This window comes from Periplaneta americana, chromosome 8 (genome assembly GCF_040183065.1).
Source record: "Periplaneta americana isolate PAMFEO1 chromosome 8, P.americana_PAMFEO1_priV1, whole genome shotgun sequence".
NCBI lineage: Eukaryota > Metazoa > Arthropoda > Insecta > Blattodea > Blattidae > Periplaneta > Periplaneta americana.
This window is the reverse complement of record NC_091124.1, coordinates 91,329,860-91,346,161: the sequence shown is the minus strand read 5'-3', so window position 1 is coordinate 91,346,161 and position 16,302 is coordinate 91,329,860. Positions and strand designations below refer to the sequence as shown.

General features: G+C 39.2%; 1 protein-coding gene across 1 annotated transcript in view; it reads right to left on the bottom strand.

Annotated features, from left to right (window-relative positions):
- Positions 1 to 16,302, bottom strand: part of LOC138704879 (uncharacterized) — a 61,944-nt gene that overhangs the window by 20,648 nt on the left and 24,994 nt on the right. Inside the window, exons 3-6 of the mRNA XM_069833254.1 lie at positions 15,102 to 15,281; positions 11,049 to 12,771; positions 6,412 to 6,632; positions 1,180 to 1,365 (exon numbers count right to left, since the gene is read on the bottom strand). Coding sequence (XP_069689355.1) covers positions 1,180 to 1,365; positions 6,412 to 6,632; positions 11,049 to 12,771; positions 15,102 to 15,281 — 2,310 coding nt within the window. The remainder of the gene's footprint in view (positions 1 to 1,179; positions 1,366 to 6,411; positions 6,633 to 11,048; positions 12,772 to 15,101; positions 15,282 to 16,302) is intronic.

The window sequence follows — 16,302 nt, the reverse complement described above, 5'->3', positions numbered from 1 at the left end:
CAATACCGGAGCTGCCTGCTTTTCACATATGCCAGTTATGAATAAAATTAATTCAACTGTCTTACATGATTGTGGAACTACAGGGGTGGGGAATAAAAACTCTTCTTCATTCTCTCTCTTTTTCTCCTCTTCCTTCTCACATTACACTTTTTCATTAACACATAAATTTTAATTTTACTTATCATATTGGAAACACCGGAAATCGATTGTATTTTTTTATTTTAGGTGGTTATTTTACGACGCTTTATCAACATCTTAGGTTATTTAGCTTCTGAATGATATGAAGGTGATAATGCCGCTGAAATGAGTCCGGGATCCAGCACGGATAGTTACCCAGCATTTGCTCATATTGGGTCGAGGGAAAACTCCGGAAAAAACCTCAACCAAGTAACTTGCCCCAACCTGGTTTCACGGCCAAACGCGCTAACCGTTACTCCACAGGTGTGGACCCGGAAATCGATCCAGAAACCTTTTGCCTAGCAGTCTCTTGTCTCAACCATTAGATCAACCCCCCCCCCCACAGCTACATATTATACTTTCGCCATTATGCCTAAATCGTTAAGAACCGGCATAATGCATAACACAATAGACCTAGAAACGAGTATCAGTGTTTTTTTGTAGGTTATTTTACGATGCTTTATCAATATCTAGGTTATTTAGCGTCTGAATGAGATGAAGGTGATAATGCCGGTGAAATGAGTCCGGGGTCCAACACCGAAAGTTACCCAGCATTTGCTCATATTGGGTTGAGGGAAAACCCCGGAAATAACCTCAACCTGGTAACTTGCCCCGGCCGGGAATCGAACCCGGGCCACCTGGTTTCACGACCAGACGCGCTAGCCAGTATCAGTGTTAAGAGTAATACCGGCGAAATGTAAGAGTAGTCTAAAAGTGATATAGCCTAAGTAGAAAGCAGGAGACTTCTACAGAATTATCCTATGCCTACTCCGGTATTGTGCACTTAAGACAGACTTGAAATTGCATTTTACTCGAACTTTTTTTTTTTTTCAGAAGTATTGTCAAATGAGAAAAGTGACCTCTTCCTTCTTTAATTATTCCTTTTCCAAAATTAATCTCCACATCTTTAATTCTTAATGGGTTACTTCATTTTATTTATAATCGCAAAATACTTTTTTTTCTATTCCAATTCATATAATCGTTTAGAAAATCGCAACAGACCTGCTGCAGAGTAGGCGTGAGAATGACGAAACCTTCCACCATGAAACTAGGGATGATGGCCTGCACTCTGGTAGGACGCAGTGCCTGATATATTTCACGCAATGGACAAGAGCTCAGGTCGTATATGAGTTGTCGTAGACCCCTTCTTTCCATAGGTAGCAGCAACAGCAGCTTGTATCGCACATCCTGTGTATGCAAAATGATACAACACATTCAATGATTTATCAGACAGTGGCCTTTCAAGAAGGAACTGAAATGTATAAAATAATAATTAAAACAAATTGAACAACTTAATTCCTAATACCGGACAGATGTGGTATGAAAAGTTATCTTCATATAAATTATACTTAATCCAACCGTCTAGAAATTGGAAAGGTGGAGCTTCATTCCTGGACGCATTGTTTAGTTAAATGGCAGCGCCTCAGAAAATATAATTGATGTTGGATTCCGGACGAATTCTATGAGATTTATGAACAAAGACGTTGTGGAACAGGTTTTCTGCGAGTGCTTCGGCACCTCTTATTCTACCGTTACTCTGTCAGCGTATCTCCATATGAAAAGGAATGAACTAAAACAATGTCTTACCTTTTTAAGATATCACTTCAGTCCTCGCCTGTAAAATTGCTTAGACGTTCCTCACAATAATGGGGCAACATCAGTTTGGACTGAGCTAGGTTAAGTAACTTAATTTGGATGAATAAAAGAAAGAGAGAGTGTGCGTGTGGGTGGGAAGGGATACATATAATTAAATATAAACTAGAGCCCGGATTTTTATGCAAGTACGTATTCATCCTTAGATTTAAGCAGCATAAATTCTTACGAATTAGGATATCACCTTTGACGGCTTTGATATAGGGCTATTAATATTTTACATTAAATATTTTTACATATTTGACACTAATTACAACCTTCTATCTTCTCATTTTATATACTATATAGAGTGTCAACTAATACGTAGGTGACTTTTGGGAAATGGATAAGGACCAAAAGGATTAAAAATTGTATGAGAAATTTATAGACCCAGCAGAAGTTGTCATAACTCGCGCTGATGAGCACTGAGAAGTCTGCTGCGTAACTTCTACTCAGGCCCTCTTGTCAGGATGATGTAATTGACTTGTTTACGGTGAAAAAACCGGGGGATCGAACTGAAGTAATACTACCACAGTCTAGTATATGCAGTCACGAAGCTCAATACGTAGTAAATATGCATCCATAGATAGTTGCTAACCACTAGGATCGCTACTATCGCCTCATTACATATAATGCGAAATAGTTCCTGCACAGTCTATTTTTCCTAGTACCCTCATAAACTCAAGCTTCGTGAGTGTGTATACTAGGCTGTGGTACTACTGCATAAAATTATAAATGCGTCATGTGAAGCTCGGCCATTGGTGGCAGCTGCCACAGGTTTGCCACGAGCTCGGGCCCAGGGCATCTCGTGGCCCGAGCTGCTAGCACAGTGCTTTGGCAGGCGAAGACGTAAGAAATTAGAAGTCCATGAATAAAGTGTATCTAAATCCATAGATAAGGTCCGCGCAGAATCCCCTACTTTGCGCAGATTTTTTAATATATGTAGAATGGGAGAATGTTTTCTTATGTAGGGTTGTAGCAAATTACTTTATATAGGCCTACAGTGCTTAGTAAGCAAACGTTACTTCTTTATAAGAAAGTACAATATAAAACGACATTACGAGTTGAAACACCAAGCAGACTATGAAAGATTTCATGGAAAAGAAAGAGTTGTTCTAGTAAAATGTCTAAAAGTGGATAATTGTGATGTAAGTAGTTCACTGACCTGTGCGATATTACAATTATTTGTCTAACAAATTAAATGTCATTTAACGTAGTTGCACAGTTTTAAAGCTCATGGAATTTGCTGATAGTACATGTAGGCCTATTTACTGTCGTACAATCCTTAGAGGAAACTAAAACTATTTCATAGAATCATAGTTAATATGTAAAAAAAAAAAAGTCGTATCAGTAGTAAATAATATTAATGACCGAGACTTGCATTTCGATGACCCAAGGAAACATAAAACTGATCATTAAATTTATACTAGAGTTTGAAGGAAATTACCACAAATTTAAAGAGAGTAATGTAAATAAACATTAATTATTTCGTCAGGTACACATTTTTTATTATCATTACTTATATGTTAAATGTTATGTTTTATTTAACGACGCTCGCAACTGCCGAGGTTATATCAGCGTCGCAGGTGTGCCGGAATTTTGTCCCGCAGGAGTTCTTTTACATACCAGTAAATCTACTGACATGAGCCTGTCGCATTTAAGCACACTTAAATGCCATCAACCTGGCCCGGGATCGAACCAACAACCTCGGGCATAGAAGGCCTGCGCTATATCAACTGCGCCAACCAGATCGACTCATTACTTGTATATTCTATTAATGTTTAACGTTTATATATTCATTCCCCGCTATGTACTGTGTTTTCCGAGGCATAAGACGCGCTTTTTCTTTGAAAATAGGTCTGGAAAGCATGGCGCATCTTATGCGTAGACTAACTTTGTGAATAAGTGAAAACTTCATAGGATTCTGTGAAAAGTGACTGAGATAATAATCTGTCGGTTGGCGCACTGTTCTATATACAGGGTGGAAGTTAACTTTTTACAATCCTTCTGAGATATGATATCTCGAATTATGACAAACAAGAAAGTCTAATAATATTTTGTTCCCAGAAGGGAAGTTTTCGAAAAAAATGGTATTTTGTAACTTGAAATTATGATTAAGTTTTTCATGAAACTGCTGAAAATTGGATTTTATCTCATGTAGGATGATAGAGTAAGCTATGTATGGCCATGTTACAGTACTATTTGCATGGAAAATAACACAGATTTCGAATAAATCGCGTTAATAATCGTGTAAACATTGTATGGGAACAGGGCTGTGATACGCTGGCAACACTGTTTCTTACGTACGCAAACCATGTGGCCGAGCTAGGTGTACGGAGCGGACGATATGCTTACATTCACATCGTCATTAGTTGCACGCTACGTGCAGTTCGAAGCAGTTGAAACACAACGAGATGCCACAGTTTTCTGATCGTGAGTATCTGGACATATTAATTTATGGCGAAACTGGTATGCCGCTACAGCTGCTCGCTTATACTGTGACAGATAACTGGATCAGGAGTGTGAAAGTTGTAGACGCGCAAATGGTGGACACTGTAGAAAATGGTGTACAAAATTTAAGTGTACCTCACATTAATGTGTATCATTTTCATTTAGTTTCAAAGTTGTTTATTTATTCCAAACATTGTATTGTAATTGAGTTGGAGTGACATTAACTGTATGTATTTAAAGGATTCATTTTATTTTATGCATTATTGATGAAATTGCCTTAAAATGTAACGGAAACTACTTGTTTGTTCGTAATAAATTTAGTGCTGAAACGATACAATAACGAATGTTTCATCATAGATATCGAATAATATAGTTCATGTAATTAACATGTTCCGATTACATAAATTTTGATTTGACTGCATTCTCAACAAAAGATGTTTTTGTTTACAAAACGGTATGTGTGTACATCCTCTCAAAACCCTGCCAAGTAGATGATTGAAACGGCATTCAGTATGCTGGGATGCAATGATCTCACGAAGTAAACACTGCTAATTGCAACATTAGTTTTCTCGAAATATTACAAAAATTATTGGTCGTATGAAAAAAATATTATTTGACAAAACGTTCCCAAATGACATGATCTGTTATGTGTGTGTAAAGAACTGTAAAAGGTTACCTTACACCCGTATACACCAGGTGAGTCACTTAAAACTTGCACCGCAAATATTTCTGAAATGGAAGGTGATTTTGATGTACGGTTTTCATAGAGTTGAATTATAGACAAGGGCTCGTATTTGTAGCCCATACACAGATTTTAATAAGTATGAGAAAGTGTACTTTTTTACACAACATACATTTTTTTTAAATGGAACAATGCCCATTGACATGAAAAAAATAAAACTAGAGTAAATTAGAAAGTCAATGTTTTTTTTTTTTTTGCAGGATTCTAACTCAAATAGTTTACAAGAAATTGTATTTTGAAAATTGTAAACACCAACAGTTTGCTGTTCCATTCAACTGCTGCTAGGCTACGATGTTGTTATGTTTGTTGACATTGTGTTCCTCTTCATCCTACCAAGCTCTTTATGTAACCCCAAAAGAAAAAAAATCAAGAGGTGTTAAATCTGGAGACCTGGCCGGCCATTCTACTGGTCCACATCGACCAATCCAATGTCCAGGGAACTGTTCATCCAGTCTGCTGCAACATTTCTGTGTATTAATCTACTAGAATGAAAAATATATCAATTCTTTCCTCTTTCGATAATGTCACCACGAAAATCAAGAAATTTGTTATAGGAAAGCTTCAAATAATCACAAAAATGCATTGAAACTGTCACAGGTTAACCAAATAGTAAAGCAGGAAAAGTTAATTACCAGAATTGCATAAAAACATCTTTTTCAAAGCCTCCTTAGTACTGTACCATGTTCCAAATATCTGTAGATGCAGTAACTAATGTTTGTGTCATTATGACAGTTATCTTTAAATAACTTGAAAATGATTAGAGATATCTCAAAACGGATTGCACCATTGTTTTTCTCAGAAAATTTCACATGATTGTGAGTACCTACATGGCTCTCTTTTCATTTAAAATTTCAAAGTTGCATTCAAAATGGCGGCTTTTGAGATAGCTGAGGTCTAGAATCGAATGTGTCACTGGTAGAGCATTTGGTCTTACAAATACTGGTAACACCTATAGTAATCGAAAATCAAGCATATGGAAGATATTTATATGGTTCCAGACTTTTGATTCACCTTGTAATAGTAATAGTACTAGAACTAGTAGTAGAAAGATATTTAAAATCTACTACGGTAAAAAAGTTATGAATTTTGTATTTATAGATCTATGAATATAGTGGTAGGAAGTAGAATATGAACCCAATGCCACAATAGTAATATCTGGTCGTGAAAAATTATGCTTTCTTAACTTGATTTGTTTGACCGCTTTCAGAAACTCATAATCTGAAATATTACGTATTTGATAAAAATAAAGCTGTAAAGCTAAAGTAATTATTTGAAGTGCATAATTAGAATTAAACTTTAATGTTACAATGTAATTACAAATTTTGAGGGAATTTTATAACGACATTTCGCAATATGATACTGCATGAAAATCTGGGCTCTATGATGAGTAGGTCCTTGATATTACTCACGTCCAGTGGAAACTCGAGGGCTTGTGCATGCAGGCGGCGAATGTAGGCAAAGGGGAACATGGCGGTGTAGCTCATGACTGGCACTAGCTCCTCGCTCACGCCGTCTACCAGGAAGGGTCTCTTGGGCAGTTGGGTGTAGAGCTCGTAGCCTCGGGACACCTGGCTGTCGAACATGCCGTTCTGCAACTGCAGGCTGATGTCTGGGAATACCACCACTGCGTCTGCAAGTGCCAGAAACATTTCCGTAGGACCTCAGTGGCTGAAGAGATAACTGGGAGAGTATGCTTCGTGGTCTTGTGTTCAGCTACAGACTATTTCCCTTCCCTTTAAATTTACCCAAGGCCTCTCTAAAGAGACATACAGAACTGAGACAAGTGACTAACGGGCTTGGAGCTCTCACTACTATTCCTTCAATACCCAGATCTCTTATAAAGACGCGAGATCGTGCAGACTCTTTTAGATTTTTCTTCCTCCCACTCTCTCCCTTTGCTTTTGTGCATTGACTTTTTTTTATCTCTATCGGCTTTATAATGCGGAGTTAGACTTTGTTTAGTCTTAATCCGTATTTTTTTTCTTGTTAGGAGGGAGGTAACATCCCACGCACTACGACCTGAGGTCTATTGTACACCTCCCGCCCCCTCCCATATGGGATGAGTTGCGTGCCCACCGATCCTCTACGCGCACCGACCTAACCACTTAACTTCCTTAACAACAGGTCCCTACAGTCAACAGAGTCCATGTACAACTCCTGCATCGGCAACCCCCGCCAAGGCTCCCTTAACGGTCCGAGGCGGAAGTCCTCTCCCGAGAAGATCTACCCAGCGTTTCGTTGCAGAAGCTATCCATCATCACAAGAATACAATCCACGGAGGCCGATCGAGGAGCCAGCAGCTTCGGAGGGCCGCCTGTAGAGCGATCTGAAAACCAGAAGAAGTAACGGGATGATGAATGAAAGGATGATAGGGGAGGAAAGGAAGTGGAGAAGATGAGTGGGGTTCCAACCGCCTGATAAAGTTACCTGATATTCATCCATAGAAGTGAGGAAAAAACCCCGAAAAAACTTCAACCAGGCAACTCGTCCCGGCCGGGAATCAAACCCGGGCCCGCTGGGTTCGAAGTTAGACTCGCTAACCTCTCAGCCACAACGATGGACTTAATCCATATTAAGACGTTTCCTCGACCTAACCACGAGTGTCGTGCGCATTGCATACTTAGGCTTATACGGTCTCTCTTTGTTGATTGCCAAAGATTGTCTCTCCCCTTCTCTATTGATGACTGATCTTCATGCGATGGAAACACGAGGAAATTAAAAAAAAAAGTTGCTGAGAAAGAAACATACAGTGCAACACATGCCGGCATGGGAATCGGTTGAATACCGTATTTATTCACGTAATTCAATCACATTTTTTACCATAATTTTGCACCTTAAATAAAGGGTGAATGATATAAGTGTGGAAATTAAAAAATATAATTCTTAACTTGAATTCGCGTTCAGCTGCTTTGTTGCCATGTTTTCCAGCATGTGCTCTTAATCAACTGAGCTATACCGGTATCCGATCCACAGCGCCGGAACGAATTTTTCTCCATTAATAGTATTTGCGTAATGACTACACAAAGTCATGGTATACACAATATTCGACAGAGGACAGGGAGGTCCTCAAATGAGAGCACACATAAAGGGGGTGTTTTAAAAGTGATGGTAAAAATATAGGGATAAAGAGTAAAAACGAAAAGAAGCAAAATTGTTTAAGTCCACAAATTAACCGTTTACGAGATAATGCCATTTTTTTGCTCGTTGGGGGCCGCCAATGAACCCGAGCGCCTGTATACGGTAAAGCGGCAACATTCATGCTTCGTATGTATGCCGCACTCTCCCCATCCCATTTCCTTTAAAGTGTGAGACGATATCTAGACAGACGATAAGGTGAACGATGGATAGGTAAAGGAGGATCTGTACCTAGATCACCGGATTTAAATCCCTTGGATTTTTGTGTATAGGGTTAAGCAAAAAGCATAGTTTACACAACAGACATCACCGTACCTGAAGAATTGCAGCATCGGATTGTAGATACCTTCCAGCAAATGAAGAATGATTCAGGATTGCTCGAGCACTTTCTTGGTTCTTTGCGGGAGTGCATGGTCAGCATTTTGAAGACCTGCTGTAAAATTTTTCAGTTAACGTGTTCATACTGTACTGCAGGGGTTCCCAACTGGTGTGTCGCGCAACTTCATGGAGTAGCCTATGTTGCGAAATTTTGGATTTGAAAAATAAATTTCATGCTATCCAGAAAGTCTCTTTACAACGCATTTTTTATTTGCAATGAAGTCTTTCATATGGTACATTTTATTTTGAGACAGACTTTACCAATGAAACGTGAACACCTGCATCAAAGCTCAGTTCAGTTTTTCAACCATAAATCCACGTATAGAGAAACTGTGTGCAACACACCAAGAGCAGGCTTCACATTAATTTAAATAGGCGAGTTTTAAAAAAGGATAATTTTTGATTGGACATCTTGTATCGGACTTCCAACATAGATAGATTGGGATTTTTGACACATACCTTTGTTTTTTTTTTTTTTTTTTTTTTTCTATTTTTTGTTATTTTAGAATTTTCGATTGTGTGTTAACATTGACCTATTTACAATACTACACAGAAGTTAGCAATGTTTTTTTTCTGGCGGAACGCGCTGTAACGGCGTTCCGGCACCATTTTGTTGCATTTTTCATAATGGAACCGAAATATGTGTGAATAATTATGTTTTTAATATAATTTTTCTTTGAATTACGCTTAGACCTTGAAACTCTTAGTTGCACGAAAAGGAGGTTAAAAACGACACAATTCCCGTGCAGTGAACAGTATTCATCTCTCCCCTTCCGCTATAAAATATTCTACACAGAGTTCCACCACCTTTTTCTCCAGAAGAAATGTACTAGTTATTACTATTATATTACTACTACTACTACTACTACTACTACTACTACTACTACTACTACTACTACTACTACTACTACTATTATTAATAAAATCAAATAAGTGTGTCGCGATATCGTGGGCGTTCAGTAAAGTGTGTCGTCAGTCAAAAAAAGTTGGGAACCACTGCTGTACTGTAGCTTGTTTATCCACAAACTTTACTGTTGTTCAAACTAAAAAGTTTTTTTTGTGTGTGTTTAATCATATTTCTGTCGTGTTGAAGACGAAGTCATGAATTTTACTGTCTGTGATTGCAAGTGAACAGCTTCAAATACTTGGGGTGTACTATAAGCAGTAACATGAACTGCTGCCAGGAAGTCGAAAGGAAACTTTTAATAGAAAAAGGAGCATCTTCTGCGGAGCTCTGAAAACATAACTAAGATACTAGTGAAGTGCTTTGTGTGGAGTGTGGCATTGTATGGAGCAGAAATATGGACATTACGACGAAGTGAAGAGAAACGACTAGAAGGATTTGAAATATGGATACGGAGAAGAATGGAACGTGTGAAATGGACAGACAGAATAAGAAATGAAGCAGTGTTGGAAAGAGTGAGTGAAGAAAGAATGATGCTGAAACTGATCAGGAAGAGAAAAAGGAATTGGTTGGGTCAGTGACCCAACCAATTACTGAAGGTTGCACTGAAAGAAATGGTGAATGGGAAAAGAGTTCGGGGCAGAAGAAGATATCAGATGATAGACGACGTTCAGAACTTAACTTGGGAAATCGAGTATTTGTAATGAAAATGCACTCTGTTATTCATAACCAGGTGTCTGCTCCAGTATACCGCCCTATGCTTCAGTATTCCTAGCAGTCAGCTGGTTACGTAAATCCTGAACAAGTCTTGGACTTCAAAAATGCAATTCAGGTAGCATTTGATTTTTCAGCACTGGAGTGTGGTTCAGAAGAATGTTCAGGTGTTGCTTCTGCGTTTGTGCTTATTGCTCTGCTCCATACTGTTTCATGCATTTTATAGAGAATCCTCATATACATTTTTAAAGAAGTGTATTGACCAATACCAATGAAACGGAGAGTTACACAAAAGAATGCTTTTACGGACTTCATCACCATTGTGAGGTAAGCCTCTGTACAAATTTTTAACCGAAAATTTCTGTTCCTGTTCGAGCCGAAACCCTTCCCTTGTTAGTATTCAGTGGACCCCAACCATCACAGAATGACATTATCTCGTAAACGGTTAATTTGCGGACTCATGTTTACTGGAACTTTTTTACTTCTCTTCTTTTTACTTCTCATCCCTAAAGTTTTGACCATTACTTCTGAAACACTGTATATATAGACACACATAGAGTGCCCACTTAACTCTCTCACCTCCGATAACGTGTGAAATATTTCAGTTATACACAAACCTACAATTAGAAGTTAAATTACATCGAAGGCGACATCTGATACACGTAATGTATTTTTGTACATGAAATAATTTTCAAGATATTAGAGACAATTTTCTTTTTTTAAATGGGAACCAACTATGTTTTGTATTGCAAATGTTGCGTTAACTCTGTCTAATAACAAATGACTACTTTACTGACTGTTTGTCACCGGTAAGAGTAAACGTAAGCAATGTCTGAGAAAGGATCGAACAGAGGGAGGACAATTCTGGTTACAGTTGTGCGTCAATTAAACCACAATGTAAAATCCTTAACTTACCTGATATTGATCTTCTTGTTCTGTTTCCGGTACCTGATGTAGTATTTTGAGCGAGACGAGAACTGGAAATATTGTATGCAATGGGAATCGGCGTTTTAAAATCAATTATGGTTTCACTTATTTTGCTCATTGATTCGGTGAGCATCTCGTCAACATTTACGGAATTTCCCGTAGGATAAATTTCTGTCGTTTCGGCCACTGAATCATTGGTAATAGTAGTATCGGATATGTTTACTGCAGTGTTCGTCACTGTAGTTGCCGACATGCTGTCTATTGTGGACTCTGCCATTGACGTAATTTCTTCTGACATCTCTATTGATGTTGATGTCTGCATTGTTGTATGGGCTGCCGGTACCGATGTCTGCATTGTTGGTTGTTCTGTAAGTTCTGAAGTCTGCATTGTTGACTGTTCTGTTAATGCTGATGTCTGCATTGTTGACTGTTCTGTTGATGCTGATGTCTGCATTGTTGACTGTTCTGTTGATGCTGATATCGGCATTGTTGACTGTTCTGTTGGTGCTGATGTCTGCATTGTTGACTGTTCTGTTGATGCTGTTATCGGCATTGTTGACTGTTCTGTTGGTGCTGATGTCTGCATTGTTGACTGTTCTGTTGATGCTGATGTCTGCATTGTTGACTGTTCTGTTGATGCTGATGTCTGCATTGTTGACTGTTCTGTTGGTGCTGATGTCTGCATTGTTGACTGTTCTGTTGGTGCTGATGTCTGCATTGTTGACTGTTCTGTTGGTGTTGATGTCTGCTTTGTTGGTTGTTGCGTTGACGGCATTGTCTCTGTGTGTGTTGTTGGTTGTACTGTCGACGCCACAGTGTCTGCCATAGTTTCTGTCGCTTGCTCATTTGTCTCTGACTGTGTTGAAAGTATTGAGTCATCCGTCGATTGTTTTTCTGTCTGCAGAGAGGATGAAATTGTAGACGCTTCTTCAGGCGCGTCTCCCAACACTGCCGTGAATGTAACTTCTGCCGGAGAAGTTGAGGATTCACCTTCAGAAAAGGCAGATGTGGATTCCATCAGAGACGTTGAATGTTCTCCTATCGATGGTGTGGTACTCTTCCCCGCTTGCTCATCGTTCATCGGTTCGTCATTTAAAGAAGTGGATGTAGTGCTTTCTCGTGGGATGTTCAGTGTGATAAGAGTCAAGTTGACATTCGATGGGGTTGTTGTTGGTAGAATTATATTCTCTGTGGTGGTCTCAACGGGCAAAGGTGGCTCTTCTGTACTTTCCACTTCCGTCTCAACGGGCAAAGGTGGTTCTTCTGTACTTTCCACTTCCGTCTCAACGGGCAAAGGTGGTTCTTCTGTACTTTCCACTTCCGTCTCATCGATACCTTGCGCCAAAGCAGTTGTTCTGGTGGTATCCGTGCTCTCTGTCGAAGTCTCAATCGTTGTTGCTTCATTTTCTTTCGGCTCTATTGTCATTAAGGTTGTTTCTGTACTTTCAGGTGTAGAGCTGACAACTTCGGTGGGTTTTGGGGTACTCGTTGTTTCTTCTGTAGTAGTTGAAGTTATTGTAGTTGTGGTGGTGGTAGTAGTAGTAGTAGTAGTTGTTGTTGGTTTTCTGGTGCTCGTGGGGGGGAAGTCTCCAGCAGCCAGTCCGACGTCATACCCGTAGAATCGGAGTACTCGTCGGTACTCTGGTATCAGTGAGGTATAGTTTTTGTTGAGAGTCAGTCCGCTTAGATAGCCTTCGTGACTGAAGTAACTCTGTAACAAAATAATTTTCAGTGAGTGTTTTTGGAAGCCTCTCCTTGAAATGTAATGCAATTCCAATATTTATTCATTTAATTTCGGATAGAGAGCGATATGATTTCAGTTTCCTATATTCGTCTAATGATGGAAGGAGGAGCTACTGTTAGTTTATTGTTATTTTGCATATGCACTACATTTATGACGAATGAGCTGACATGGGATATGGGCAAGAGCGAGCACAAGTTGGAAAAAGGTGGAAAATTAAATTGGTTTTCGCACGTGTTGGTGTCTTGACAAACTGTGTAGAGCGGCAAGACAAAAATTCATTATGAAGTCTCTATATTTCAACGTTGGTTTTTTCGTTGTCAATTTATGAATATTTCTGCTGTTGTTCATTTATTTATTTTGTCTTACAGGAAAGTACACAGGTTAGATGTCCACCAAATACCTTCTTCACTTTAATTTAAATGAAAAATTTAACTTATAATTATTCACATGAACGACAAATAAGCTTTGTATCTGGACCGGGCTTTATGAACGTGAAAGAAATGCCTGTAGGAAGAATAGAGAAGAATGAAGAATATAAAGACGCTACGGAAATGATCAAAGAATGCCTGAAGAAACATTGCTAAAACATGGTTTCCTCTAGAGCTAACAGTCAGAAAGAGAAGAATCACGAACACTTCGGAAATACAATACTTACCAAATGATAAGAAATGAAATGATGGAAGTTTATAAGAATGGAGAATGGAAATCAGCAATTGATTAAAGTTAACACACTTATCTATTTAATTCTTTAAGATTCATATTATTATTATTATTATTATTATTATTATTATTATTATTATTATTATTATTATTATCATTATCATTATTATTAAATGTAGGGCCCATGTTCACATGAAATTCTTTTACTAAAATTGAACTCAGGAATCATTTACGTAAGTGCCAGTGTACTTCATGAGTAACCTTTATATGAATTTTTTAGTGGGTTATTTTACGACGCTTTATCAACAGCTTAGATTATTTAGCATCTGAATGAGATGAAGGTGATAATGCCGGTGAAATGAGTCCGAGGTCCAGCATCGAAAGTTGCCCAGCATTTGCTCGCATTGGGTTGAGGGAAAACCCCGGAAAAAACCTCAACCAGGTAACTTTCCCCGACCGGGAATCGAACCCGGGCCACCTGGTTTCGCGGCAAGACACGCTAACCGTTACTCCACAGATGTGGACCCTTTATATGAAAATCTTCTTGTTGAGTAATATATTTTTATAAAGGTTTGTTGGAGTATTATGTCACAGAATCCTCAGCTGGAGTTTGGCAAGAATCTTGTAAATTTTCATTCTAGTACCTCAGTACAGTATGTCTGCGGAATAAATAAATCCTGATTTTTATATCTGTTATTTTTAAGATATTGTAAACTTTATATCAAATATTTTCATACAACATAAAAGCTGTGACATCTCAAAAAATCTAAAGTGTTTATTGCTTATTTAATAACTATTATATTGTTATTATAACTCACAAATCGCAGAAGAATATTAACTAGATATCTTCATTCAAGCATTTCAATTTATTTGTTTTTTTTTTTATTAATTTCCGTGAAGAAGTCTGTATCAACTATATTTTTGTTTAGGGTTGATTATCATATGGCCATGTCCACAGCTGTAGAGTAACGGTTAGCACGTCTGGCCGTGAAACGAGCGGGCCCGTGTTCAAATCCTGGTTTGGGCAAGTTACTTGGTTGAGGTTTTTTTCAGATTGTCCTTCAACCAATTGAAGCAGAGTTTCTGGGTAACTTTCGGCGTTGGACGTCTGATTCATTTCGTCTTATTACACTTCCCCTCTTTCATTATCTCCGTTTCTTCCCTAGATTTCAGGCTTGCTCCTATATACAGGAGTCGCCTGCGGGCCGCCGCCGAACTTAGACCCCATGGAAACGTAGTCAGTCGTTGTTGGTGGTAGCGCTATGCACCGTGGGCTCACGGTAACTCGTGAGACCGTGGTTGAGGGACAGCGGTGAGGGCTACGTGGAATGGTAAAGGGATCAATTAGACTGTAGGGGAGTTCGGAGGCGGCGCGCGGGGGACCTTCGGGCATGCACACCATTCTATCCCAGGTAGTACAATGGGCCCACCCGAGCGGCCTGCGTGCGAGAGCAGTGCCCTCCCCTAAAGGGGAAATGATAGAATAATAGAATCATCTAGCCATGTGTAGTAAAGTGGAATTAGAAAAAAAAAATTCTTTGCATGAAGTTTGGTTCACGTCGACATTTATTTTATGTATCAATAAAATTAATAGTTGGAAAAAAAGTTTATGTAGGTGTTGAGCGAATGGCACTGACCCGCAGGTGTCTGTGGATGTCCCGGAAGCCGATGCGGGTGATGTCCCTGTTCCAGGGCAGGCGCAGCGTGTTGTGGATCTGGCGTGCGGACTCGCCCCGTGCGCCCTCGTACAGCACCACCAGCACAGACGCTACTCCGTATGGAGAAAAGGCGAAGTTGCTGCGAGTGTAAGCGTAGTCCTGCAACACAATATCCGTAAATGTATGCAAACAAGCAGAATAGCTTTCAACTGCTTTACTTTCGCCCTAGATCATATATGTAAGATATAGGTCATCGCTATGTTAAAATCGTTTGCACTTTGAAGAGAAGAACCGCCAGGATTGCCACCCGTCCGCCGTAAACGAACATAACATGGCAGAACAATCGCTAATGCAATTCAAATGGGAATTATGACGTGACTCCTTATGTAACAACTAGATGGCAGCGTAGTAAACCTGACAAAAGTTGTTAACGTCAAAGCCTATAAGGCCAACCTATCTGGGCTTTCGCCTGGTTAGTCTTGCTGGTAAATTTTGTCTGGTTCCTTAAGAATACATCGTTATCCACCAGGTTTGAACTGGGAATCCAATGATAATGGCAGCTTTTAGGTCAACCCATGACAAAACGATGAAGTGAAACGGAACTCAGAAACCCCTGCTCATGTCCTTTTCTATTACACTGCCTTATAAACAAAAGCACAGTAGGCACTGTGCATCAGTGATGAATTTCAGGCGACGATCGAGAGCCGAAAGTTCGTAAAAGCCTTAGGCTTCGGCCACAGTGCGAGCGACAAGCGGCGCGGCGCGTTGAGTGGCGGCGTGGATGACTCACACACGCATGTTAGCAAATGCAGCTGGCCATAGTGCGAGCGGAGCGGCATTTTGGAGGAGAAGTTGGTTCAAGACAACGCTACACGCCGCTGGCCGCTCGCTCTTGTTTGAGATTTTAGCGGCGCCGCTCACAATTGCAAGTATGAATTGTCAAGAAATGAGAAAGAAGTTATCATTTAAGAAGTGAAAACCCGAATATTCCTGTGGAATAATTGGGAGAACTTCAAAAACCTCTCCATGACGAGGAATATGTAGAAAGACATTTTACTGAACGCGAATAATATTTTTATAATATGTCGTATGATTATGATTATGATTATTATTATTATTATTATTATTATTATTATTATTATTATTAATCATACTTCGTAGAATATTGCCGGGATAAACA